We start from the raw sequence: 27354 nt of genomic DNA, 5'->3' as shown, positions 1-27354 counted from the left end.
CCTTGCTTTTGGGAATTTGATATCGGATTCCCAAAGGTGATCTGCTCGAGAGGCAAAAGATTGAACGCGTATACATTCTGTTGTGACGGGTATGAGACTCCTATTCTCGGCGCAAGAATCAGGGTCAACATGAAGAGCACAGAAGAACCTGATTATGGGTAGCACTTACTCGCACAGCGTACGGATTCATGCAGAAGAGGCAGCGAACATCGTTCCCTCACTTGACCCGTGATCGGACCTCTAGGTTGAAGCTGGTGTACTTAACCTGGAATAATACCACTCGAAACGTTTTCTTCATTGTTCAGATCAGTTCAAAATTTCCGACCAGACTACCCAGCCCACTTGCCACATCTGACAAGATGCCCATCGCCCACTCCGAGATCCAGAAAGCTCAGCCATGGAGGAAGCTATTGCCCACCGACACGGAAGACCCAAACCTGGGCGACATCTGTGCAACGACCGACAAGCCGTGGGCTCGCCTCCAACTTGCAGAGGAGTGTGAAGCTGCTGTGCTGGGGCCAAGGCAGTACCGTCATCCTATGTATGAGCAGTACCGGCGACCAGACCCGTTCCCGAAAATCTACAAAGCCGAGACCTGGTAAATACGCACACACACACATACACCAAAACTGTGAATAGCTATCTTGATTGGGGCCATTACTAACGATAGTTGCTTAGCAAGCAGGAATCACCTCTCAAAGAGGAGGTTAAACCAGTTGTGGAATTGGACGGTGACGAGCTAGACCAAAAGCTTCTCAGAGCGGAAACTGCAGCTTTCTAGATTTCCAATAGAAAATAGGGTTCCCATGACGTAGGCAAACAATATAAGCTCATCATCCCAGAGCCCGCTTCTCTATACCTATTCACTATTCAGGGCCGGGTGATGTAGCTTTTCAAAAACAAGTAGAGATTCAAGCCCCGAGGGAACACTACCTAGACCCATGCACTCTCAGGACTCGCATTTGTATCATCTGGTTGTTAATCAAATTTCGGGGACGTACTTAAGCGTACTAAGCAGATATGGTCTAGTGGTGGACGTTCTGCTTGCTAAAGCGGCGGTGCAGATAGGGAACACAGCAGAACTGCTGTGCACACAGCTCTTGCCACTGGGTCTCGCAATCTTCAAGATAGTACATACGGTCATCCACTAGTTTGGAAGGTATTTGAGGATATCCCAAAGCGCTGCACCGATCCGTTTACGGCGTTCTATGGTGATACCCCAAATCCGACCTCTCGTAAGAGTAAAGGTGGAAAGTTTTCGGTCTTCATTTGAAGCCAGGGTGACTCGAGTATTGGATTGCAAGTGGCGGATCACGGATAAATCTGGTTACTTGTTACGGTGGTGATCCGTATTACATGTTTTGAACGTGCAAAGTCGCATCAATAATTATGCAATATTATGGCCTGAAAATCAAGATGCGAACTAATACACAAGGCAGAGTAAGACAAATACTAGGTGAAGTGATGATGATCAGATCGAGCAGTGTATTCAAGTCAAGAATAGTGACACAAAAATATATACTGTGACTTATCAATAGAACTATAAACATTGTGACATAATTGTTGCGTCAGTATATGCAGACTATGCGAACCAAGCCCTCCGAGACCTCATGCCAGGGGATTAAGAGTTATTACCACGTACTCCACGACTGTGGTCAGTTGGCTTGTGGACGGCTCGTGACTACTGACCGTTCGTCTATCAGCGTAAAGGCCAGGTGGCATCGACAACATGTGCGCGAGAAAGAACACCATCGTTGCGAAAATGCCTGCGCCATATAGAGCCATAGTGAACAGCTTTAAGTAAAACCATGCTCTCTTCTGGTGCTGTATCACCTGCTGTGAGTCGGTATCACTTCCCAATAGAATGGGAATACTGTCCGAAACGTCGATGATGTTCGATGGGTTGGTTGTAGTATCATCCTGTTGCTTTGGGATTTGCGTCTCAGGCTCATTGTCGTGGTCTTCCTCGTCAGATTTTGTCTTTGCCGCTTTGTGCTTCTCTGAAAACCAACGATGGGCCAGTATTTTGTCGGTATCCCACCGTTCTTCAGACTTCCAACGGAACAGATTTTGTAGTAGGTCACCCAGAGAGATGATTTCTTTGCGATCTAGCTTCATGCTTCGCCAACTCCTGCTCAGAAACCCTTCCAATCGTCCATCAAACTCTTTTCCCTCTCGCTCTTTATGTTCGCTGTCGATAATGTTCAACATCGTTGGTCCACTGGGCGTGCTTGTAGCTTGGACGGGTTCGGAGCTTTCGGGGCCCTTTTCGTTTTGTTCTCCCTCAGAGGAGGCGCCTACCACGCCGCCACCCAGTTTCTGCTTGACGGCTCGTTTGAACGATGGGGGCAGGGGCCGGCAAAGCTTTCTATAGAACGAAATCTGGATCGTGCGTCCGGGAACATAGGAAAGTTTGACCATGACCTGAATTCTAAGATGGAATATGCCAGAGCCCATATATCGGTTCCAATTCCCTTCGCCCCTCCAAAGACGATTTCTGGTGCTGCATAAGACCCAGGAATACCCAGTTCTCGTGGATTAGCATTCGTTGTGAGGTATGCTTCGCCAAAGTCGACAATAGCAATTTTATCCGAGACGAATCTTGATAAGGTATCACTTCCCCATGCAACACCGGAATATGCTGTTTTCGGACTATATGGGCTTACACTCCCATTGCGTAGAATGATGTCAACCATCGTTGGCTCTCCCAGGATTTCGTCGCACATCTCGTCTATACCGATATCATCAAAAGCACCATCCTTGAGCTGCATTAGAATGTTTTGTGGGCGAAAGTCGCCATGACAGATCCCATGATGGTGAAGGAAGTTCATCCCCTTGGTCATCTGTGAAACAATTCGTTGAGCTTGCTCGGGATCGTCTTCTTCCAGGCATTCAACCCAGTCCGAGAGCGTTGGGCCAAGGAGTGGGAGTACCGAGCAGAGATGTTTCCCATTGATCGAATCGATCCAAAATGTTTCCAATGGCAGTACGATGTTGTTTTCCATCGCTTCGGCCGCTCCGACAGAGTGTTTCTTCATGATCGACTCAACGAGGACTTCCCCACTGTGCTCCTCTGTGTGCGAGCCTTTACCGACCTTCACGGCCCTCCACTTCTTAACGGCCCCCTCATAACAAAGCCACACTGTGCCGAAGCCGCCCCAGCCAAGTTTGTATATGACTTCGAAGCGGTCGTTGATGAAACTTGGCTTGCTTTCGAATGAGAGATCGATGGGGCAAAAGCCACCAGGCTCATAGTTCTCGAATCGTTCAAATTGTTCGTACAGCTCCTCCTCAGGATACCCGTTGTAGTACCTCGGCAATGGAAGATCGGAAAAGGCTTTGACGGTAGGAACGTCTTCCAAACTTGATGTGTTGCGGGGGTCTGTCATGATAGGCGATACAGTATTGCTTGTAGATGTTACTGAGGGATGAAAGGAATGCAGTGACACTTTCTTAAGTATTCATGTTGTAGAATGATGTGGTGGATCTAACAAAGAACTGTTTTTTTTTCATATTCTTTGTTACAAGGGGTTCAGGAAACAAAGAAATTAGATGTCCTTAAATTTTCTTTGATATGTCACATTATGTGATTACCTATAGGCTAAATATCCTAGAGCTGGTATGCATTTGAGGATTTCAAAGTATTAACAACATCATACCTCAATGGCACCAACAAGACGGAACTCCAGAATAATTAGCAGACTATAACACTTTAATAAATTTCCTTTGTGCAATTGAAACTTCTATGTTCAATCCATTGCTCTTTATCCATGATGCGGAGATTCGGGACTTAGGTGTCTTTCATTATCTCCTTGTTTTTCCGTTTATGAAAGGTACTTTCTTTTTTCTTGCTGTGATGCTTCAAGTTACTTCGTAAGTATAAAGAGCCTTTAACCACCTTGATAATGAGGGACTCATATATACAAGACGGGATGAGTTTCTGCCGAACAGAAGTTAGTATCCCTGTAACGCTACCAACCTGACTCAATTACTTATATTAAAGACTGACCCTATATATACCTGTCTCTGCTATGAAATGGGTGATAAGTACCCAGACTACGACAGACGTAAAGAATGGAATAGTGGAGATGCGATACCAGTGGGCGGGCCGCTAAAATTTATTCCTCGCACGACCACGCCTATCGTGCCTCAACGTGAAACAGGACAGGGTACCCAAATTTCGCCAAAGGTGTACTGGAAATCATATAGAGACGTTGAATTCTTGAAGGACTCAGGGCTTCAAATGGAAAACAATCCAGAGAAGTTTCTTAAAGCAACGGAAGACTTCGTTATTCAAGAGGCTCAGAAGCTCAAGCTGGGGATTACACACATTTGGATACGGTAAGGAAAAGGCCTCCTAGCCAAGTTATAGGATACTAGAGCTGACAGTCCACAGAAAGTTTGTACACGACTGTCAAGCTACCGTGAATCAATCCACTGGACTCAGAAATGGCGACCTTGAAGGTGCCGACCCCCACATCACGGTATATTTTGGCCGTGAATCCCACCATGCGAGCGTTCAAGGTCACTTATACGTCGCGTTTCCTCAAACAGAGATTCCTGGAGGCTCCCGTCCAGAGGCTTGGTCTCACTTGCCTTACAGACCGATGGCTCCCGAGGACAGGACTCCTCCCGAATCACTAATGACGTCTAAGACATGGATTGGCCGAAACCCAGAGTTGTGGATATATGACTATAATGGTGCTATTGCCCAGGAACATAGAAGCCTTAATATTCGGAGTAAGCCAACTTGGCGCAGGCGGCAGTAGTAAGGACAGGACGAATGGGATCCTACGGGACTAAATAACATATTTGGTTATGACGAGCAAATGGATCTTCGAAGTACAGTAAAACAAATATTTCGTTTAAGGCTTGCCTATCAAAATTTGTTATTCACCAGGCATTAGGCAATTGCAAGTCAAGTGTGCGGAGTAATGTTGGAGCGGCGTATTCACATCATGGATGACAGCCAAGGGCCTGCCCCCGCTAAAGTTGATGACACGCTGGTTCGGTCTTTGAAGGCCAGCCAATCCAGCCAATCACCATTCTATAGTTATTATAGAGGTAGTGGCGACGTGGCGAAGTATTGCTAGTGCAGTCTGCTACAGATGCAGCTAGAAATCCATCTCGTTTGACAAGGTTGCTAAACAGCTGACAGCTAATGCAGCAGACTAGAGGCCTCCGAGCTGCAGGTAAGGTCAGCTAAAGTGTGTCTCTTCCTGTCAGCATTGATGAGATCGAATTAAAAAAAATGTTGTCCGTCGCATAACTATGGCCATGTCTGAATTCGCATACGAATCATTGTCAGCGCCCGATGCTTTCCGTCTCCTCGTTTTGGAGCCAGGCTCTTCAGAGGATTCACTGCAGTGTCGCATGTTCCAAGCGACACACTCGCGCCGTCTTGACTACGAAGCTCTGAGCTACACGTGGGGCAGTCTCGATGAAAACGGCCAGCCAGAATGCTTCATCGATGGCAACGCAGTGCCCATCCGACGCAATCTATACGAAGCCCTGCGGCAGCTGCGATGGCGCCATTACGAGCGCGTGCTCTGGATTGACGCGCTATGCATCGACCAGTCCAATGTCCGCGAGCGCAACCACCAAGTCGGCCGCATGCGCGACATCTACAGCCAGGCCGAAACGGTGCACGTCTGGCTGGGAACGGCCTCCGAGACCAGCTCCATCGCCATGGCTTGGATTGACGCATTGGCGTCACGAAACCGCAACGGCCTCGGCCTGATCGGTCGCCTTTCCGAATACTCCCCCGAAAACTGCCGGAGGAGTCAAGCTCGACGGTGGAGAGCGCTGCTGAACCTTCTGCGGCGCCCCTACTGGCGCCGCGTGTGGATAGTCCAGGAAATCGTCCTGGCAGAGAAGCTGCGCCTCCAATGCGGCGGCGACGAGGCCAGGTGGGAAGGCCTTGTGAAGCTGCTGGAGAATCGAACAGAGAATCGAATTTTTGAGCCGCGTGCGGCCAGCAAGACGATTAACATGGTCTACGAAAGTCTACCCGCGCGTATTCACAAGTTGAGATGTATGCACCAGCTGCGGGGGTGTCAGCTGCAGCAGCTGCTTGAGGCGACACGAGAGTCCCTTTGCACAGACCCTCGAGATCGCTTGTACGGCCTTCTGGGGTTGGCCGCCGACATTGGTGACGGCAGATTCGAAGTCGACTATTCAACTGGGCCGACTATGGAGGCCATGATGGGAGCTCTATGGAAGTACTTCGTGGAGTTCAACAAGCCCGACCAGATCATGCAGGGATGCCAGTATTTGAGATCACACCTTCTTAGGAGTCCAGACACCCATAAGGACTTAATGATGCAGGTTGCATCACCGTTGGGGCCTGGCCCCAAGACGAAAGTCGTGGGACGCGTCATCGGCAAGATTGCTCACTTAGGCCAGCCTTGGAAGGGGTTCGCAGAATGGGAGGAATGGAAATCCGCAATGGCGGGCATACCGCAATATTCCACCCCTTCTCAGCTCGAAGATCGCCATGATGAGTTCCGCAAGATGTTGAAATCATTGGTAAAAGAGAAGGGTTTCCATAAACTTGGGCTCGTCCGTAGGCCAGCATTCTCCCACCTTTTTGGGGTACAGGCGCAGAACCATACCAAGAAAGCTACTACGAGTGGCGTGGTTTGTATCGACACAAAATTGGAAGAGTCCTTCGAGAACGGTATTTTCGGGTCGGAAACTCGAGAGAGCCGTTCGTTCTGGGTAGAATGGGCCAATACACGACTCGCAGGTCGGAATGTTGTTGCCATCGTCGCGAGCAATGGTCAGATAGGCTTGGCCCCCGGAATGACAGACGGCGCCGGCGTACGGGTCGGAGATGAGCTCTGCCAGTTCCGCGGCTCCGATGTGACGGTCGTCTGTCGATCAATTCAAGTTTCGGGTGGCTCTTCCCTTCGGGACCTGCGTCACGGACCGGCCATAGTCGGCAAGGCTATCCTCGCAAAACGAGCGAACAAGGACGAAGATGACAACGACGGGGAATTAGGGCTCCTTTATAGTTCGTTGGATAAAAGATATCCACTAGGTGAGAGTGTTACTACCCAGAAAAGCATCTGGGAACAGATGGATCACGAGAGAGCCGAAATGACCGGCAGAGAAAGATGTTTCTTTGTTACAAGCAAGGGGCTTACTTGGCTTAGCAGTTGGTGAATTACATAGTCTTCAATTACCGCAGACTGTTGAGAACTGCTTCTGTCTCCTCCCAGGCCTTCTCACCCTCATGCTTCTTCGCATTTGTCGCACTCCATTAAGCGTACTCCAACCTGTCCTCCGTCCACTCAGGCCGGAGATGCGCCGAGTCGAACCGCATGTCGTAGCTCGTCTCGTGCACGTAGTCCACGTTCCACTCGACAGTCATCTCGGCCCCCTGGTTGCTCTGGCTCCACACGGTCACGGCGATAGTGTTGTCGCCGTTGTAGTTCAAGATTCCGGGGGCACGGGGAAGTCGATCTGGTGCCCGATGTACGGGTTAAATCGGCCGTATTGGTATCCGTTGACGAAGAGCAGAGCTCGGAGCTGGTTGGTGGAGGACTCCTTCTCCTCTTCGGTGGCCGTCAGCCGGAACGAGATGGACACGTCGAGGCCTGCGGGGACAGAGAGGGGCACTACAGTACGGAAGGCGCGGATACCGGCGCCGGGGACGGATAAGGTATTTTGGCCCGTTGCTGTAGACAACCACTTGGAGTCGTCGTAGCCCGGCAGGTGCATTCCCACCCTCTCAGCATAGAGACCGCCCTCATTCAAGGGACCGCGCACCGGGTCGAGCACATCTTGCCGACCTGCCGTGCCAGCGATCTTCCACGCGCCGAACGCATAGGGGCCGGCTGAGCCCAAGAGGGTCGCGTTGGTGATTCCGCGGGGGTTGAGTGCCTCGGCACGCTGGTCGTGGCCCGAGTTGTCCATGACGACGACCAGCACATTCTCTTTTCCGTCTTCGAGCAGCGTCGCGTTCGCGAAGGACAGGGTCAAGCCGGCTCGGTCGAGGTAGGACAGACCCAGCCACGAGCCAATGAACTGCGAATTAAGCCAGGCCGAGTATCCGAAAGCGGTGCCGCCCGTTATGTTGAGGAAGACGCCCGTGGGTGGTCCCGACGTGCTCGGGAACGTGGTTCGGTAAATGTGGGTTCCGGCGTGGATGTTGTAGTCATCGACGTACAACACAGGGTTTCCGTTTGCGAGGTCGGGTTTCGTAGGGTTGGAAGTTTTGGTGTTGTTGGCGGACACCCACGCCTCGCTGGTGGCAGAGTAGTTGGCGTGGATCTCGGGGAGACTATCGGCCACCTTCCAGCTACCAAGTGCGGGTAGTGAGAAGGTAGGCGGCGCCTCTCCGCCCACCGTTGCGGTCAAGACTCCGTTGTTGGTAGAGGTTATGGCAAGCGCTTTGCCGTTCCACGTCAAGGAACAGATAGCCTTGGGAGCGAAGACACTAATAGTCGTGGCATTGGAGACATCTCCTGTGAGCTTTAGTGTGCGTCCTTCGATTGTGGCAGACCGTACAAGGTAGGGGCCGTGGACAAGCACTAATATATGGAGTCAGTCACTTCTTCCCAACTTGGGAACTCTACTGTATTACTCACCTGTTTCGTTGCCCGAGGCCAAGGGGTTGTTGCTGAGCGCCGGAGACCAGAATCGGTAAGCCGCCGATCGATCCAGAAGCACAGCCTTTGATCCATCGCTCAGCTCAATAAGACTCATACCGGCGTTTTGCATGAACGAGACAGTCGTTGTGTTCGAGCCTCCATCCTCGAAGACCTTCACATTGGCGCACCCGCCGCAGGACACAAGCTTGGCTGAAGCAATGCCTTTGATGCTGAACTCGGCGGACTCGCCCGTGGGAACCCAAAGAACCAAAACTTCTTTTCCGTCAACGACCGAATACGTAAGGACCTCAGCGGTGGAATACAGAAGCGTTTTGGTTCCGAACTTGAAATCGGTCACGAGGATCTTGGCTTGATGTCCACTAAGGGCAATCTCACCCCCGTGTTGGGGCATGGTTACTAAGTAAGAAGCGTGTTAGAAAGCTGTCACTGTGAGAGTATTGATGGTGCGGAATGCCTCACTTTCTCCTACGGACGTGTTGACTTGGAGTTTGAAGGCTTCAGGATTGGACGATGTCGAGTCTGCGTGCATGACCACGTAGAACGCTGCGCCAGTATCAGGATTTCGAAGCTCCGATGTGGCAACTGCTTTATTGTCGGTATAATCGGTATTCTGTTGTTATGTCAGTTATGATTCCTTATCTCTCGGCGAACTTATCTAGGTGCGTACATTTCCTACGCGATTTGTGAAGGCCAAATCCTTCGCAACTATGTCATGTTAGCTGTCTCCTCAATTACGCTCAATTTGGGGGCGGCTTACTCCTAGTGAATTGTGTAAGAACTTTTGTCTCGTAGTACTTGTCGCCAATAATCCTGTTCTCCGAGATGGGAGACGAGTAGTCATAACTCGTTGCTAGAATATGATGTGATTAGCCCATGTAAAATCTATCGAGGAAGTCGTCTCAGGAATTTTCTTACCAACAACTGGAGCAGCGTGCCAGCCCCATGACGTGCCACCAAAAAGCATGTACAGAGAGATGGCGCTAACTCTCTGGTAGATCAAATTTCGGTAGAACAGGTTGGCAAAGTCGACGCCAATATCCGCGGGGCAGCCACCACGCGGGCCTCCCCATGGGTTATACGAACCGCCCTGGAACTCGGGCATGAAGTTGGGCTGAGTTCTATACAGGGAGTAAGCCAAGCCGCTCAATCTGAAACGATAAGGAAGACTTACGGAGACTGTACGGTGAAATAACTGTTGGACCCCTGTATTAGATTATCTGTTATTGCTTTGATAGATCATTACTTACTCGTAGTAATTGATGGTTTGCTAGGAGCTGTCTATTAGTACGTTATCGGTAAACTAGAGAGGGGGCAATTACTCACATAAGCAACATATTTTCCATTCGTTCCAGTGCACTCGCTCAGGTTACACGACCAGCAAGATGGGTAGCTATCGAGCCCAACCACATCAACATTTCCAGTGGCATTGGAGAAGTCTTTGGACCAAGAGTAGCCGTTCTGGTTCTGTCAGTCATCTCCTCTGCAGTCGAAAGGAGAGTGGGGGGTTCTCACCATGTTCGGCGCATTGTGAGTAAGAGGCACATCGATCCCGCTCTCCCGAGCCGTCTCTTCGAGAAGCTGCATGTATTCCTGAACCGGCGTGTTGTCCGTCTTGTTGGCAATGTTGGTCCACTGGTTTCCCAGCTCGTTTTCGATCTGGAACATGACGACGTTGCCGCCGTTGGTGATGAGATGAGGTGCGATGATGCGCGAAACCTCAGCCATGTACGGCTTCCAGGCCTCGGTGTAGCGGGGATCGTTGTCTCTCAGCTCGCCGTACGCGCCGGTCGTCACCCACAGAGGGAAGCCTCCAGCGTTGGCTTCGGCGTTCACGTAGGGGCCGGGACGGATGATCATGTACATGCCCAGCTCCTTGGCCATGGTCATGATGGAGGTGAAGTTATGAGCCCCGCTCTCGAAGTCGAGGACGCCGGGCTTGGGGTTGTGGTAGCCCCAGTGGTTGTAGATAGAAAAGGCGTTGAAGCTGAGAGGTTAGTCTTTGGATACGAGGAGGCTGGAGACAACCACATACCCAGCGGCTCTAATCTTCTCCAGCAAGTCGCGCCATAGCTCCGGCCTACCAGGGTCAGCTTAGTCCATCGTGGTACAGTTGAAGGATTCTTACACGGGATAACGCCAGTAATGAAACTGCTCAGGTCAGCACATTATCGTCGAACAGAATGTCTAGTATGGTCATTCCTACCTCTCCCGAAAACACAAAGAGTCTCTCGCCGTTTATCATAAAACTGTGATGGTCCCTGCGCTACGTTAGTTTGGTGTAGCAACGTGATGGTGGTGGAGATAAGGTAAGAAGGTTAAAGTTGGAGTTTCAATCGCATACCATTCGACAACTTTGTTCAGACCGTTGTTGTGCACCGGCCAATCAGCGACGGTGTCCTGTCCGTGAACGGAAGCCAGTGAGACAGCCACGCCCAGTAGGGCCGAGAGACCTCTGAGGGACACCATGGTGAGGGAAGTGTCCGAGGTGAAACAAGGTCGGTCCGTTCGGTGAAGAAATCAGGTAGCGCAACATGCTTCTTCTTCTCCAAATCACGATATATGTAGTCCCCATCGTCGTCGGTTAAGTTCCAACGACCCCCACATGCAGATATAGCCGCTGCGGAGTTGACAGCCGCATTTGGGGAAGGCGGCGGGCCAAGAGAGGGGCCAGTTTCTCCACGACACTACGCCGCATGCCTGTACGTCGTTCGTTATTCGCGGGGTAATTCGTTACCGGGTCGCTGTCATCGATGGCCTCCTACTTACACCGCCTGGCGTATCCGGGAGAATGGCACGCCCCTGGTCGCACACACTCGACGCGGAAATTGCATGTACATTGGTTGAATTGACCATTCTGATTACTCGCTCTAGACTACAGCCCAAAGAACGCCATATCGTCATCACCGCGGATAGGAACCGTATGGCCCACCCCCAGCGCGTAAATGCCCTGCAACTCCGCCGACCACGTCGTCGTCGTGTATCCCGCCAGCGGGAAATCGGCCCGGGTCGACGCAGGCTTTTCCGCGTCCAGGCCGAAGACCCCAGACCACTGTTTGATGGTCTCGTTGTAGTTGGGCGGCAGCAGCGCCGCGTCAGCGCTGCCGTGGTAGATCTGCATGCGCGGCCTCGCGCCGGCGTACCCCGGGTACATGTCGTGCACGGTGTCGGCCCACTGATCGGCGGTGGCGTGCGACTGGCCCTGCGAGCAGGTGCTGTTCCACGCATCTACCAGCCCGGCGGTGGAGACGAAGCAGCCGGCGGCCACGCCGGAGTAGACGATGGCGGCTTGGAAGAGTTCGGGGTATGTGGCCGCCATGACATTCTGGTTGTCAAGCGACAATGATTAGCAAAGGAGACATTCGAAGGGTGTTTGGGGTAGCCGAAAGGCGGATTACTTACAGTCATCATCGCTCCAGATGAAGAACCAGTAACGAACACCTTGGAAGCATCGCCGTCGTACTTCTTCAGCGCATACCCAACCATACTGGCAATGGAAGCGCTGTCGCTGCTGCTGCCACCGTGCGACAGCGTCTCGCGGGACGAGACGTCCCAGCACGTCCCCTCGTGGGGGCTCTCCGGGTAGATGACGACGAAGCCCTTCTCGTCAGCGAGCTGCGCGTAGGGCGATCCGGTGAAGTAGGCCTCGGCTATGCCGGTGCAGAAGTGGAGAGCCACAATGATGGCCGGCTTAGGCGCCAGTTGCGCTGGCACGTAAACGTACATCTTGGCCTTGCCTGACTGGTCGGGGTAGAGGTCTGTTATCTGCTGCAAGGTCGACTGTGGCCCGGCTGCTGCTGCTGCTCGGGATGCTAGGGGCGACGATGTCGCGAGACCGTTGAAGAGCGCCAAGGCGGCGGCGGCTTGTGTAAAGAACAGCATTTTGGCGACTGTAGGAGTAAATGAACGTGTTTATTAATGCAGGTCAGCAAATAAGGGACAAAGAACCAAAACGGGGTTTTCGAAAGCTTCTAGTTCCTGGTAATTATAGGACGCTCTTATATGGGGACTCCGGAGCGCACGCCGATTGACTCCCCCCTTTCCAGGCCTTTGGTATTTCATCTTATTTTGCATCCACGAGTCATAAACTCTTAGCATGGGATCCCATTCTTGATGATCGTCTTTGGCCATTTCTGCTAGGATCTAAGCCTCAGTGCGACGGTATCCCAAACCTTATTTTATCTTGTTGTCCACGAAAGATCCGCCCGTCAAGGATGCGCAAACTTCCGTCTACATCCAAGACAGGCCGGAGTACCCTAGCCTGGAGGCTCCCTCGACCAGCAACTCAGACACCCCAAGTAGACAGCCCGCCACCAGAAATGGTCTTCCACATCAGCTCATTAGGGTTGCCGAAATAGTTAGCAGTGTGTTTAGTAGGCGAGAGTGAGAATGGACTTGATACTTTTATTCACTAGGTCCCGAGTTAAATAATGGTGATCAAGACTGAAATGTCCATTCATTTGGTGTATGCTAACAACATACTTCGAAGATTACTTTAAGCGAGCGACGGTAACATGTAAGAAACCAATCAAAGCAAGAGACACGATCTAAACATCACACTCTCCTGCGATTCTACTTTTTCCCCTTTCTGTCTTTCCCATCTGTAAAGTCTCAATACCAAGTCTATCGGTCCAACACACTTCTTAACTTCCTAGTAGTGACTGAACTCCCTGCCGCCGAAGCACTCTTTAAATAGAAGTTCGGAGAGCGGGTGTCAGTTGATCGACTTAGTCAACCCAGCCCTGGAGACGCTGGGCAATGTCGCTGACGTAGGAGGCCGTGGCGCCGCGGCCGTCGCTGAGGTCGTTGGGGTTGACGGAGCCCGAGTTATACTCGCGCAGAGCCGGGTAGATGGACTCGGGGCTCCACTTGTCGCCGAAGTCCTTCAGGTTGGCCTTGTAGTGCTGGGTGCCACCGTTGACCATGCCGGAGATTTCGTCCTACGTGAAGTGGGAGGAGGGCTCCCGTTAGTAAAAGAAGCATATCTTGACAGTAAGCAGGTGGGTAGGCCATGGCTATTATCACTCACCTGGCTCAGGCCAGTCCGTCCCGGGTACCCCGGGCAGCTGCTGCACTGCATGATGCCCGCGGTGGGGATGTTGTCGCCGGGGCTGAAGGTGGTGCGGACGCCGACGTAGCCGTGGCTCTCCTGCATGATGATGCCGAGGATGACGCGCTCATCGACGCCGATGTTCTTGGACGCGTCGCGGATCGCCACGTTGATGCGGCCGATGTCGTCCCAGGTGCTGCCCGTCGACTTCATCGAGTTCTTGTTGGCGTCGAACATCTGGTCAAACGTCTGCCAGGTGTTGATGGCCGGGAAGTTCTGCCAGGGGCCCGAGATCCACGTCGGCGCCGACTGAATTGAGAGCGTCTCGTTCTTGGGCGCGAAATCAGCGGCTGGGGCGGGAGCCGGGGCGGCGCTGCTGAGAGAGAGCAGGCTGGCGGTGGCCAGGGCGAAGAGGTTAAGGCTGATCATCTTGAAGGGGCGAGGGAACGAAGGGAGAGCAGTGATAAGGATAGGGGCAATTGACTATTAGAAGATGCTAGGTAGTAGGAGGGCTGTCCGTGTCTTGTGATTTGCCTGAAGATCAAGACAAAAAATCTCGACATCGATGGCAGGAGACACGATCTTTATAGTTGAAGGACATCGCGATATATTCCCATGGCCAGCAGTCTAGACACCTCTGCCAAGATGTATCTGAGTAATCCTTCATCCCTTTTGACCTTCCGGGACGAGCGGGTTGAAGAAATCCTCGCTGAAGCGATCGTTTATGCGTGCCTCGTGTGTATGCCTCGTGACATGCGTGTGATATTGGTTCCATATCATGCTAAGGCAGATTTCCAACATCCAGCAGAAACAATAAGCACTTTTGCACACCACAAAAGATGTGTGACCCAAGGCTGCATGCATTGGATGTAACGATGCCATTGGTGTATACCTTCATCTTCAGAATCATATGAGTTTAGAATAATGCCGATAGGGATGCAGCGAAAATAGCATTCCCTCGGCGACGCTCGGTATCTATCGATGAGTAAGTCCAAAGGCAGTCTCTGGTAACGGAACCACCATGGATGGTTCCATTCCCGTTCGCTTGCCAAAATCCTGCAATACACTTGACCCAATCAAGATGGTGGTACATCTTATGAAGGATTCCAACCCCTGAGTAACTCATGGAAGAAAATGCTCATCCAAGTGTACCTTGGGGAACAGCATCATGTAACGTTGAAGTTGATCATGCTATGTTCTATTTTGCCTGGCGAGCTTTCACAACCGTAGTAAACGCAGAGCTCAGAGGCAGGCCACGATACTTGTCAGGAGCTGGAGGGGAGCCAGCCCTGGTCAGGCTGCGTTGTGCGATGATCACCACATAGCGGCGACCACAATAGGAAAGGCTTTTTTTCTTGGTGTCAGCTTTCATTTATGTGTAAGATAAGCCTTACCGTCAGTACCCCCACAACACAGCGTCGAATGTCTGGGTTGACTCAGCACCAGGTGAGGTTTGTAGACCGGAAAATAGAATATGGAGAATGCGATTACACATTCCTCGAGGGGCATGTAATACCACTGGAGAAACTAAAATGCCGCGGTGTGTATTTGCGTCAAACCTACAGGGTTGATAGATCTATTGAGTATTTCTGCTAACCCTGCATGCAATCGAATATGCACCATGTGTCTGGTGCCTGAGTAAGGTGATTATGTGAGCAGCCATATAGGGAATCGTGGGGTTGTATCGACAGGGCCAGCCCCTGATAGGGCTAGAGGACTCTGTTAAGGGAAAGGCCTGGGCCAGCAGGCAATATTACACTTTCGTACGTAAGTCAGAACGTCAGCACTTGTTGTAAACTGTACGACGGCAGTCATTCGACTTAACAGCTGTCAGGCGGATGCAGAGGCGGTCGATCATTTGTTGCATGCGGTTACGCGAAGGGTAATTGTAGCCCGAATTGAATAAATATCCCTGAAACGTTACTAGGCCTGCTCATCTACCTTCCAAAATGGGATGAACTGTTCCATAATGGTCAGTCACCACCAGCGGCTTTTTAGGGAAGTAGAATGCGGCCCGGTGTGCTTACTTCATCCCGACCCGCTTCAGAAGGACTGATTTATCTGAGCAGGTGACTTGAGAGTCGAAGACCATAAGGAATCTGCAACACCTATTCACACGACCTTAATTCTATGAAATCCCCTAATACTTCATTGAAGACTTCTTCGCCTTCTCCGCCACCACTAAGATAAAAGTATTCCATGCTTGGAAACCGGCGTCCGAAGTGTTCTGCCATTCCTATAATTTGCTCCCTTGAGACAGGAGCTTCTCCGTCACCATCTTCATCATAGTCGTCTGGCCACAATCGGGTGTGAAGTTCGCTGTGTAACTCCAGGTTCAAACACCAAATGCTATCAGATATTAATTCATCGCCATCTTCCCAGTCAATCGAGACGTAGGACAAGCTTAAGTCCTTCAACTTCGGGCAGTGACGCCCAAGGGACTTGATCGATTCCAGCGTGAGTGCCTCCGTGTCAACTTTTTGTAGCTTAAACTCCTGGATGTTCGGTATATTGCGCGCAATACTCTCCATCATGGAGTCATCCAGGCCCTCGGCAGACGGGCGTGGGCCATCATGACCCACTTCGATACTCTGAAGTTCGGGGCAGTTCTCCGCTATGAGTAGCAAGTCGGCTCCTGTAAATCTGGTCACTTCGCTAAGCGTAACTTTCAGATCCTTCAGCCGCGGATAACTGGCCAAGGCCTCCATGCTATTGCATGGATGCAGTAGCTTTGCGTGGAGTGTGGATAGGTTCGGCATGTGATGACTTAGCAGGCCCAGACCGCTGGTCGAGATGCTCGTATATAGGTGCTTCATAGCCGGAAACAGAGTCTCTTCTCCTTGGATCCAGGCATCGTGAACGAGGGAAATATTCAAAAACTCCAGATTTGCATATTGCCCGACAACACGAAATGCTTCCCGTGTCCAGAGGTCTTGGGCAACCTCGATTTGCATTGTGAGGCTAGTCAAAGAGTCGAAAGTGGTGAGGAATCGAAGCAGAGCATCCGGCGTCGTAGTGTTGTAGCCAGAAGACGACAGCTCGAGATGCTGTAATTTAGGACAGTTGGTACGCAGCTCATCCAAGAACGCGTCGGAGAGTTCGCTTCCTGCGAAGAGCTCAAAGTGACACAGGCTGGGTTGTGCATAGCGGACGACCACATCGCCCTTGTTCAAACTGGCAGCCTCCTTACTCGGGAAGAAGCTCACTTCTTGGAGCTGCGGGTATTGCAGGCAGGCGAGATCATGATGCCATTGGGCCTCGTCCCCGTAGGGCCACGACTCTCGTGGCTCGGCGAAGTTTAGGATGTTGACGAAGTTTGCGTAGATCTGGGCCCGCTGGCGGCTGTGCTGGCTGATTTCGGCGAGCTGACGGATGCCGGGAGTGACATGGCCGGCAGTGGCAGAATTGTACCGCGATCCGCACCCGTACCACAAGAGCCGGCGGGCTTCCTCTGAGAACAAGCGGTTGACCAAGAGGCAAGTGTGAAGATAGCCTGGCTCGCTGCTATCCGACTTGATGATGGCGGCCACGATTTCGGGGAGGAGTAGTGCGTGATGCATGGTGGTATCTCTTGTGAAGCTAGGTGGGAAGGGAGAAGACGCAGATTGAAGGATTTGATTATCGGGATCGCGCACAACTGATGGCAGTATATGTTGGACAGGCCCGGGTGTCTTTTGCTAGAGTTGGTTGAATTGAGGGTGCTGGTGCTGGTGCTGATGCTGGTGCTGACGCTTCCAAAGTTGAAACGACCGAACAGCCTAGGGCGATTATTAATTAACAGTGGGGGGTCTCAGCTACAGCCAAGCCAATCCCCTTTCTTGATAGAAAACAGTAAGCACAAATCACAATAGCGCTCATGCGTTCTACCAGCTATCGCAGGCCATGGCGTCGATGCGGCTAAGTAAGCCCTAGCCAGACTCTCGTCGTCTAATTTTAGGTCACGGGTAGATGCCGATATACCAACTTCGATATTCAACACTATACCGGTACAGTATTCTCATTCGAGGCATGACGGCCTAGCGTATCCTTCTGGTCATCAGGATGAGTATGTTGGACTTGCTTACTCTCTACTATGCGACCTCATATTCTCAGATGCGCTGGATGGACATATCAAGATGTCTCAGTCATGAATATATAATGTCGATGAAAGCCTCCTCAATATCCAAACTCATCTCAGTCATCACATTAACACACTCGACAAACGTACAACGCCTACTACTTACTATCCTCTACACTTCTACAAACACTCTACGTGACTCTTCTACTATACTCTATCCCAGGTCAACCACCACCACAGTCACGATGCAGTTCACTACGCAGCTCGTCTCCCTCCTCCTCCTTGCCGCTCCCACTCTGATCTCCGCCGCCCCTGCTACCGAGATCAATGGAGATGCCCTCGTAGCTCGCACTGCCGAGGAGTACGGCGCCTCGGCTACCGACTACGACTTCACCCGCCGCGCCGTCGAGCTCCTCTTCGCCCGCGACGGCGAGACCTGCAACGCCCCACGCCCCACGGAGGCAGCCGCCGCTGCCAAGTACGACCAGAACCGCAACAAGATGAGCGAAGCCACCAAGAAAGCCCACGAGGGCCAGACCAAGTGCCCCAGCACCAGCCGCACCGACTTCCAGAAGTCCAAGGACCAGAAGAAGCGCAAGGAGGTGAAGAACAAGTGCCTCACTGGCTACCGAACGTAAGTTTTCTCTCTCTCCTTATTATATTTCTTTCTTTCTTTTACTATATTTCTTTCCCTTTCCCCTTAACCTTCTATAACTATGTATTAGAGTGGACTAATAAAACCGAATAACAGATGTGTTAAAGAGCGCAAGAACGCCAACAAGGCTTGCCAGGCTATGGGCGGCACTGTCGACGCGGGTCACCAGACCGCCGTCAGAGTCTGCGAGCAGCAGCGCGACTTCTGGAACTCACAGAAGCCTTAGATTGCTTGTTCTAAATAGAGAACATTCAGCAACTAGTGGCAACAGGGGAGCGAGCCTCTGCGTACTATTTGACAAGGGCATTGCAAAGGGTTTACGGAGTGTCAACAGGGATTGCGTTGGGCGCATTGTCATTTTAGGGGTTTATCATTTTATTCTTCAACTTCTTCACCATTTTTCTGTGAGATAGAAAACACCGCCTTACTTCAATCTACAGTTTTTTCATCTTCTAAACATAAATTTTGCTCTTGGCATGTTCCTCTTCATGTATCAAGCTGAGTAATACCCCTTTTAGCGGGCCGAAGACTTCTCTCAGTATTAGCGCTATTTCTAGGAAAACACTATTAATAACAGCATAGGCTACTTGAGCCCAATATAGCTGTAGCGTATGGAAGGTCCGGCGTCGAGAACGACACGATACATGGTAGTGCCTTGACGGTCATGTGGTAGATGCCACCAGACATGCGCGAGACGGCAGTGTGCGAGCTAGCATCAGGGGAATGGTCGACGCCATCGCTGTCCGCTTGGTTGAAGGCCGGGGCACATATGCCGGCAGCCTGGGCGGCGGGTACGGCATCTGTCTCTTGAATACCAGTCGTTGCAGCCAATGATACAGATCCCAGGTAATTTGTTCTCATTACAAGCAAACGACAGAGATGAAGCGTAATCATCAACCGACATAGAACACAGCGGTGCCCATCAACGTTATATTCACCCTATTCGTATGCCTTTCCTCTAATTGAGAGCAAATATATAGTTATAATAGAGAAGTTGTAGAATAGAGCATTTACGTGACGTCACGCTTATTATCCGTACTATGATAGTAGCTGAAGTGGTATGGTATCTAGAGCAGGATAGAAGCTATAGTAGAGTAGCTGGAGTAGGATAGCAGCTGGATAGAGGCGAGAGCTGGAAGACTGGTTGCCGCGAAGCGGTGAAGTATTGCTATTACTAACAACAAACCGATTGAGCGATATATCTGGTACGCAATGGGCCTTCCGCCTGCTGACATGAGTTATCAAGGCAGCGCCTTGCGACCAAGCATCATTCACTCTCTAGCTGTCTGGCTACGGTTTAAGCCTGCCGAGAACCCCCTATGTACAAATAGGGGCATATCGGCTTTTGCTCACCTGCGGCTTCATTTGCATTCATACAAGACCCAGCTCATTTCCCCCAAAAACTTGCCACGAAGGCATAACCGATCAACCTTTTGAGACGCTTAAGCATCCTTCTTTTGGTCTTTTGCCCCTTTGCTAATCGCTCCTCCAATCGTAGGATGCGGGGTTCATACATGAGTCTACCCGAACCCATGCATATGCCATGCAACGTTCCAACTCCCAGAGCCATGGCACAGCGGACTATGAAGTCACTACTCTCGGCTCTCGTGACACTAAACTATGTTAGACCATGCGTTGGATTTGAGATGCTTGACAATCAGCGAAATGCGGGGGAGAGACAAGGGAGAGACAGTAAACTATCGACAACACAGCTCAGCCAAGGGATTGGGATGGAAGGAGGCCGGGAGGGGACCAACGGTCCAATCAGCAATCCTAACGAGTCGGGCTTCTGCAGGAAAGCAGCTCGGGTGATCCTACCATGAGGGGTTCATGGACCAACCAAAGGTGACGAAGGGGCGGCCTGTCGCGAACCTTCGTATAGGGGCTATTTATGATCGAACCCCTCATATGGGCTGGAAAAGTAATTGGGAGGACTAATTGCCGTTTACACAAAGGCTCGGTGATCAGACACTCTCGGGACGTAGACAGCAAGAAGGCATTGCTGGTTTTTGTTTGTTCAAACCAACACCGCTTAACATGAGAGATGACGAGAAAATCGCGGCGCGGGGGCAAGAAGAGAAGAAGAGTACCGCGATCTCTCCCGTCTCCACATCAGAACAGCCAGCAGATCAGATCTCGCCTGTGATGACCAGCCGTGAGGAGAAAATGGGGATAGAGCAGGAGGAAGAGCCAGAGATCGCCCAAATTGTGCACGCCATTGAGGAGGGCCAGCCTGTAACAGCAGAACAGCACCAGCGCGTCGCAGCGCATTACGGGCGACGGGCCGAGACGGACCACCTGGCTCCCTCTTCGGACGTGGAGTACATCCTGGACCAGATCGTAGGCATGAGCGAGGCCCAGGCAGTCGAGATACTGATAGGCGCCATCGCGATCCACGGCGACGACCCAAACTACCCCGCGGCGTCGCTGGCGCGCATGCGGCTTCTAGTCGCGGGGCCCAAAGCGTACTGCGGCGGCGGCGGCGCCAATGGCGGAGGTGCTGACGCCGCTCCGGCCACTACTACTGCGACAGAAGAGGACTACGCCTTCGACCTCAAGACCGAGGCTGCCATCTACCACCATCATTCCCCCTACCCCGAGGTCCGATCCGTGACGCGACCGGGGGACGACCCCACGACGCCCGTCGAAACGATCCGGGCTTATTTCCTGGGCATGTCCTTCATGGCCGGCATCACGGCCGTCAACACGTTCTTCTCGCCGCGGCAGCCGGCCATCGACATATCTGCCGTCGTCATGCAGCTACTCATCGCCCCCTGCGGGATCTTTCTCGCCCGTATCCTTCCCGACTGGGGCGTTACCATCGCGGGCACCCGCCACTCGCTCAACCCAGGCCCCTGGTAAGCAACCTTCGGGGACCGATACCTTCTGCAACAGAACGTTACTCACGAGTTGAGGAGTGCTGACACCATGCTGATAGGAGCTTCAAGGAGCAAGTGTTTTGCTCCGTCATCTTCACCATCGCCAACAACGCCGGCAACACGTATTACGTCTACCTCGTGCAGAGGCTACCCCAGGTAATAGTATTGCGTCTCCCCTTTGGGTATCACATCATTAACCTCCGACCTGCCTTGCAGTACCTGGGTAACACCTGGGTCACCTTTAGTTACGAAATCGTCCTCGCCCTCTCGGTAAATTTCTTCGGCATGGGTTTCGCCGGCCTCCTGCGCCGTTTCGTCATCTACCCGATCAGCTGCCTGTTCCCCGAGGTGTTCCCCGCGCTGGCTCTAAACCGAGCCCTGGTTGAACGGCAACCGCAACAGCAGGGTCAAAACAAGAAGGAAGTTGTGCATGGCTGGACCATATCGCGGTACCGCTTCTTTCTAACATGTGCCGCGCTCATGTTTTTCTACTTCTGGGTTCCGAACACCCTCTTTAAGGCCCTGCGCTCTTTTAACTGGATGACGTGGATCGCGCCCCAGAATTTCACGCTCGCCATGGTTACGGGGTTTTGGGGCGGCATGGGCTACAATCCCATCGCCACGTTCGATTGGAATGTCGCGGGAAAGGGGTCGCTAACAACGCCATTCTTCAGCTTCGTGCAACAGTACTGTGCGCGCTTCGTCTCGGGCCTCATCATTATCGGCATGTATTGGGGTAATATGTACTGGTCCGCGTACATGCCGATCAACAGCAATGAAGGTAAGCCATCCATCGCATGTTCAATGACAAGATGGATATGTATGGAGCTGACTTGGCCCAAGTCTTTGCAAACGACGGCAAAAAGTATAACGTAACTAGGATCCTCGACAAGCAGAGCAACAAGATTGACGTAGATGCCTACCGCGAGTACGGCCCGCCGTTCTTCTCTGGCGCCAACGTGTTTGGGCAAGGCGGATGGTTTGCCTGGTACCCCTTGACGCTCTTCAGCGTGTCGATCCAGCACTGGGAGGCGCTCAAGCGGACCGGCGTCGAGATGTGGCACGGCCTTCTGAACTATGGGAAAAGGTCCATTTATGACAGCTACGACGACCCTTTCACGCGGCTTATGCGGGCCTACCCCGAAGTACCGGACTGGTGGTTCTTGGGCGTCCTGGCCATCTCGCTGTCCCTGGGCATAGTGGCGCTCGAGGTCTGGCCGGTCCACGTACCCTGGTGGTCGCTTTTCGCCGTCATGGGTGTGAGTGCCGTCATGCTCGTACCCGCGACGTTGTTGCGGGCGTCAGCCAATGTCAAGATGGACTTCAATGTGCTGTTCCAGCTTCTCGGCGGGCTCTGGTTCCCGGGAAACCCTGAGGCGCTCATTATCGTGACAGCGTATGGTCAGAATTTCGACGAGCAGGCCTCCGACTACATCACGGGACAGAAGATGGGCCATTACGCCAAGATCCCGCCACGCGCGGTGTTCCGAGGTCAGATGTTGGCCGTGTTCATCAATACCTTCGTATTTGTCGGCATGCTCGACTGGATGGTCGTCAACTTTGACGATGGCACCCTTTGCCAGTGGAACGTAAGCAACTTTTCGGGTTTTAAGCCTTCTCGTTCCATCACCGTGAGAGTCTTGAGTATGTGACTTCTTGGGGCGTTACACAACTCCCTCTCGAGACACTTTGATTTGTGCCACGGACAAGCGATGCTAACGTTGAGAGTTGAATAGAACGCCCAACATTTTGTTTGCACTAACGCCGTGCTCGTGTATGCCTCGGCGATCGAGTACGGAGCCTTTGGCGTACGGAACATGTTCGAGCTTTATCCCATCCTCCCATGGTGCTTTCTCATGGGGGGTGTCATTGGTATCGGCTGGGGCTTGGCCCGGCGATACGGACCCTCGATTCATGCATGGCTTCGTCGGCGGACGTCTGAGGGAAGGTTCGTGTTATATGAGAAGTTCTTCTTCACGCCCGTGTCCTACCTATGGTACTTTGACCCCGCCGTCTCCCTTAAGGGGGCCTTGAACTGGACAGGCGGAAGCAACCTGTCGTATGCCACCAACGGCATGTACGTGTCTTTTATCATGATGGTAAGTCGTGCCCTGAGAGACCTCAAAGCAACAACCTATCTGACCCCAATTGTGCGAAATGCGCAGTACTACGTGAAGCGGCACTACGGTGCTTGGTGGGAGAAGTACAATTACCTGATCGAGGCCGGATTCGGTGCGGGCATAGCGCTCAGTGCGATCATCCAGACCTTCTCGTTCGCCTTTACCAATACCGATATCCCGCCTTGGTGGGGCAACGAGGTGACGACGGCCGGTGTGGATTACTTGGCGTACAATCAGAACGCGACATTGCTGCCAGTCCCGGCACAGGGCTTCTTTGGACCACCACCAGATCAGTATCCCATGCATCTTTGAGGCTGCGCGCAAGCTGTTCTGCTGGCCAAGCAAGCCAGATACTTAACGCCAATACATCAAGTACATTCTTACTCCCCCCGTGTCTCAACTTTTGTCTGGTTGGGACAGCAACGCCCCATTTGAGGCCAGCTGGCCAATTCGTACATGCAAAATGCACGGTCTGTTAAGCCAACTTGCCTCCACGTGTGGGATTTTGCATGATTGATAAGAGGTTGGAAATGCAATAGATGGTACGATAGCGTCGTGCTGTTCGATCTTGAGGAAGCTTAATGGAAAGAAATAAAAGGACCCTTTTCTGGGCCTCGGAACTGCAATGGCGGCTATCGGTGGAAGACAACCGAAGAAGGATGGGTTTACGGGTTTACTGGCGGACTGCGTTCTGGACTGGGTCCCCAAGTTTTGGTGCAGGTCCCCCAGGATTACTGAATCGGGCCAGGTTAGCAAGTTAGCAATGCCTTAATAAGACTTACGCGATGGGGCCTTGTAAGCAATTATTCAGCAATCTTGCCTGTCACCTTCACGCCAGTCAGCATTGCGGCTCCATTCTTTATGTCATGCCATTCGTCGCCGCACCCTGGCACCTCTAAAGTTGTGTGTTGTGTTGTGTCGAGCTGCTGTGCCTACTGCTGTGCCTGGAAACAGCTTCTGAAAACTGACTCGCGGTGGTCGCGGGGGGGCATTTCAGTGATGTCATGCGTTGCCTTTGGAGGTGCAAGGCCTTCGACATTCGACACGGCGCTGATTGTCGCTACCTCCGGGTGATTATCCATTGATGGAAGAATTCATCGTGGACGCGGTTGAGATGGAGTCTCCGGCCTTTCGGCTCGTACCATGCCCAAGCCAGAATAGCCAGATAGCATCAGGTACCGGCTCGACAAGCTGCAGTTGCTTTTTGTTTTAGCTGTTGCAGCTGCTGCAACCAACAAGTCGGCGTGGAGCCAAAAAACGGGCGGGGCCAACCACCCCGCTAGCAAGCTAAACCACGATGGCGTGCTGATATCATCAATTGTAATCGCCGTCTAAGCTCTTTCTAAGGTGTGAGAGCTCCGCTCGATGGCTGGCAATATGGAAAAGCTGATGTTGCTGCTGCTGCTGCTGCTGCTGCGGGATTGGTTGGTGGTAGTTGTTCGTTGGCCGTCCAGGAGCTACCTAGCTCGCTGCGCTGCATGTCGGGTGTAGTCTCTGCTATAGTGACGATCTGTGACCATGATGAATCTCGGCCATAGTCCAGGCCCTCCTCCACCTACCACTACTCCATGTACTGTCCAAGGGATAGCATCATGTAACGGTCGGTTGCTGCGGTACCTAGACAGAAACCTAGAGTCCTTTCGAGACACAGGTCTTGGAAATCTGGACCTGTTCGGGGCGTGGAGCTCTTACCGGCAGGCAGACTGCGGGTTGTTCGCCCAAAGAGGCAGATCCATCTATCCACCCATCCATGAATCCCTACAGTGGAAAACGATGGAATAGTGCAGCTAAGGTTAAGTTGATGCAATATGTACATGATGTAGCAGCCGCCCCTCCTTTGCGCTCCGGACGTCCAGAAGTATTTAGATCCTGCCCGTCCCTCCCCAACCCTTTTCCTGCTCTCCTCTGTATTCCTCCAACCAAACAACACAACCCCAGTATCACACATCCTCACGAGTTTTGTCAAAAATCAGTCAAGATGGCCCCCAAGATCGCAATCGTCTTCGTAAGTCTTGTGCCCTCCCTCCTCCCAATGGAAGGCCCCTCGCTAACATTGCCGTCCCACCACAGTACTCCATGTACGGACACATCCGTACCTTGGCCGAGGCTGAGAAGCGCGGTATCGAGAAGGCCGGCGGCACCTGCGACCTGTACCAGGTCGCCGAGACCCTGCCCGCCGAGGTCCTCACCAAGATGCACGCCCCCGGCCAGTCCTCCGACATCCCCATCCTCTCGGACCCCGCCACCCTTGAGCAATACGACGGTTTCCTGATGGGCATCCCCACCCGTTTCGGCAACTTCCCCGCGCAGTGGAAGGCCTTCTGGGACAAGACCGGCGGCCAGTGGGCCTCCGGTGGTTTCCACGGCAAGTTCGCCGGTGTCTTCATCTCCACCGCCTCCCCCGGTGGTGGCCAAGAGTCCACCGCCATCGCCGCCATGAGCACCCTCGCCCACCACGGCATCATGTACGTGCCTCTGGGCTACGCCAACAGCTTCGGCCAGCTCACCGACATGACCGAGGTCCGCGGTGGCTCCCCCTGGGGCGCCGGCTCATTCGCCGCTGGCGACGGCTCCCGCCAGCCCTCCCCCAAGGAGCTCGAGGTCGCCGAGATCCAGGGCGAGCAATTCTACAAGGTCGTCAACAAGTACGTGTCATGACTGCATGGAAGCGAACCGGCGGACGAGAAGAAGAACAACAGCCAGAAAGATACAACAACAGCCGGCGCCGCCCAGTCACCGGCTGATGCTAATGAGCCCAAGGAGAAGAAGAACAAGGGAGAGGGACCTTGTGGGCTGCCCAAGAAGTGTGTTATCCAATAAAGTTAAATAGATTAGCGAAAACCCAAATAATGATTCCCCTTGATTTCTCAAAATCCTCCTACCTACTTGTCGCTCGGCAAACAAACTCGATCAACTGTAATAGTCCATGTGCAGTTTCGCATAATTAATTGCTTGGTTAGCTGTTAAATCTTTATAAGGTCGCGCGAGACTGATCTTCCCTTGTATCCCAAACGGTAGGCCATAGATAATTCAACGTCTCGAGCGATGATAGTAACCGCAAAGCAGCATAGCGCTATTGTATCATTACGATCGGTGTGATGACAAGCGACAAAGCGAAATAACCTGAGCTCCTCTAGCAATGTTCCAATATCATCATAGGGGCCAACTCTGGTTATAACAAAGTCTTAAGTCTCGGAAGGTAGAAGTACCGATGCATTTCTGCAATTGAGGTTCACAGACATGGTTCTTCCCAGAGATTGCAATCGCGGGGATCTTGGCAGCTTACAGAGCGATGTGTACCGGCCTAAGAACCAGTAGCGAGTAACGTGAAGCCCCGAGTTGCATTCTCCTTTGGGATAGGACTCTATGAACGCTCAAGTATCTAGTATCGGTGAGAGCTGTGCATGAACCAGGCCTGTCGGCGGCTATGGTGGGTGTACTGGTCACGATTGACAAAGAAAGAGCTGTGGATGCGGCCGCGAGAAAGGGGGTAAAGTCGACATCAGGAAACGTCAAGCACAGAAACAAGGCGACATCAAGAATAAGTCGTAGGAGATGACAGTTGCTACTCAAGTCAGGATTTGGATTAAGCTCGACTTACTTGGACCTCTTCTTCATCTATCATAACGTTGCTTACTTTCGTTACCAACATGTGAGCTTTGCCTGTCGGGCATTGAGAATGAGGCACCAGGGAATGTACCTTCCCATGACTGAAAAAAAAGTAGCAAGAGCTCTTCAACTTGACTGGCCTACCTTAACCTTTCTTCTCATGCCGTTTGCGGCCGAGTACTGGCTCAGTATCGAGTCCCTGATACCGTCGAACCCCTTACCGACCATAAACATCCCAGGGCGGGGACAGACTGGAACAAACATAGTCATCTGCAAAGGAGCCTCAAAGTAGGGGATGGAGTTGGTCTGGCCTCCTCGACCTCCCTTTGGAGACCAATGTCTTCATCATCCCTTACATGGTTCGAACGA

The 27354-nt window shown here is 52.2% G+C and overlaps 10 protein-coding genes across 10 annotated transcripts; 5 read left to right on the top strand and 5 right to left on the bottom strand.

Annotated features, from left to right (window-relative positions):
* Positions 1-359: 359 nt before the first annotated feature.
* Positions 360-602, top strand: PG998_011359 (uncharacterized protein; the record flags this gene model as incomplete). The annotated part of the gene is made up of 1 exon (XM_066878175.1): positions 360-602. The coding sequence occupies one exon, from the start codon at positions 360-362 to the stop codon at positions 600-602; it is 243 nt and encodes an 80-aa protein (XP_066727229.1).
* A 1006-nt stretch (positions 603-1608) lies between these two features.
* On the bottom strand, positions 1609-3389 carry PG998_011358 (kinase-like domain-containing protein; the record flags this gene model as incomplete). Its single annotated transcript, XM_066878174.1, has 2 exons — positions 1609-2368; positions 2425-3389. The coding sequence occupies 2 exons, from the start codon at positions 3387-3389 to the stop codon at positions 1609-1611; spliced, it is 1725 nt and encodes a 574-aa protein (XP_066727228.1).
* A 1882-nt stretch (positions 3390-5271) lies between these two features.
* PG998_011357 (het domain-containing protein) lies at positions 5272-7042 on the top strand (the record flags this gene model as incomplete). The annotated part of the gene is made up of 2 exons (XM_066878173.1): positions 5272-6898; positions 7017-7042. 2 exons carry the CDS (start codon positions 5272-5274, stop codon positions 7040-7042), a joined length of 1653 nt encoding a protein of 550 aa, XP_066727227.1.
* A 222-nt stretch (positions 7043-7264) lies between these two features.
* On the bottom strand, positions 7265-11084 carry PG998_011356 (uncharacterized protein; the record flags this gene model as incomplete). The annotated part of the gene is made up of 15 exons (XM_066878172.1): positions 7265-7393; positions 7456-8537; positions 8595-9014; positions 9078-9228; positions 9286-9323; positions 9376-9468; positions 9534-9736; positions 9790-9810; positions 9866-9885; positions 9942-10076; positions 10131-10602; positions 10651-10695; positions 10744-10766; positions 10822-10876; positions 10960-11084. 15 exons carry the CDS (start codon positions 11082-11084, stop codon positions 7265-7267), a joined length of 3012 nt encoding a protein of 1003 aa, XP_066727226.1.
* Positions 11085-11490: 406 nt separating this feature from the next.
* On the bottom strand, positions 11491-12497 carry PG998_011355 (alpha beta-hydrolase; the record flags this gene model as incomplete). The annotated part of the gene is made up of 2 exons (XM_066878171.1): positions 11491-11940; positions 12018-12497. The coding sequence occupies 2 exons, from the start codon at positions 12495-12497 to the stop codon at positions 11491-11493; spliced, it is 930 nt and encodes a 309-aa protein (XP_066727225.1).
* Positions 12498-13342: 845 nt separating this feature from the next.
* On the bottom strand, positions 13343-14094 carry PG998_011354 (uncharacterized protein; the record flags this gene model as incomplete). Its single annotated transcript, XM_066878170.1, has 2 exons — positions 13343-13555; positions 13645-14094. 2 exons carry the CDS (start codon positions 14092-14094, stop codon positions 13343-13345), a joined length of 663 nt encoding a protein of 220 aa, XP_066727224.1.
* A 1679-nt stretch (positions 14095-15773) lies between these two features.
* PG998_011353 (uncharacterized protein) lies at positions 15774-17225 on the bottom strand (the record flags this gene model as incomplete). The annotated part of the gene is made up of 1 exon (XM_066878169.1): positions 15774-17225. The coding sequence occupies one exon, from the start codon at positions 17223-17225 to the stop codon at positions 15774-15776; it is 1452 nt and encodes a 483-aa protein (XP_066727223.1).
* A 742-nt stretch (positions 17226-17967) lies between these two features.
* Positions 17968-18603, top strand: PG998_011352 (uncharacterized protein; the record flags this gene model as incomplete). The annotated part of the gene is made up of 2 exons (XM_066878168.1): positions 17968-18356; positions 18474-18603. The coding sequence occupies 2 exons, from the start codon at positions 17968-17970 to the stop codon at positions 18601-18603; spliced, it is 519 nt and encodes a 172-aa protein (XP_066727222.1).
* Positions 18604-20414: 1811 nt separating this feature from the next.
* Positions 20415-23688, top strand: PG998_011351 (uncharacterized protein; the record flags this gene model as incomplete). Its single annotated transcript, XM_066878167.1, has 4 exons — positions 20415-21235; positions 21316-22037; positions 22100-22845; positions 22993-23688. 4 exons carry the CDS (start codon positions 20415-20417, stop codon positions 23686-23688), a joined length of 2985 nt encoding a protein of 994 aa, XP_066727221.1.
* A 1666-nt stretch (positions 23689-25354) lies between these two features.
* Positions 25355-26034, top strand: PG998_011350 (NADPH-dependent FMN reductase domain-containing protein; the record flags this gene model as incomplete). Its single annotated transcript, XM_066878166.1, has 2 exons — positions 25355-25381; positions 25447-26034. The coding sequence occupies 2 exons, from the start codon at positions 25355-25357 to the stop codon at positions 26032-26034; spliced, it is 615 nt and encodes a 204-aa protein (XP_066727220.1).
* Positions 26035-27354: the final 1320 nt, after the last annotated feature.

The sequence above is a fragment of the Apiospora kogelbergensis genome, assembly GCF_038363985.1.
Source record: "Apiospora kogelbergensis strain CBS 113332 chromosome Unknown utg000007l_segment0_segment0, whole genome shotgun sequence".
NCBI lineage: Eukaryota > Fungi > Ascomycota > Sordariomycetes > Amphisphaeriales > Apiosporaceae > Apiospora > Apiospora kogelbergensis.
Note: the sequence above shows the minus strand (reverse complement) of the source record. Positions and strands in the feature narration are given on the sequence as shown.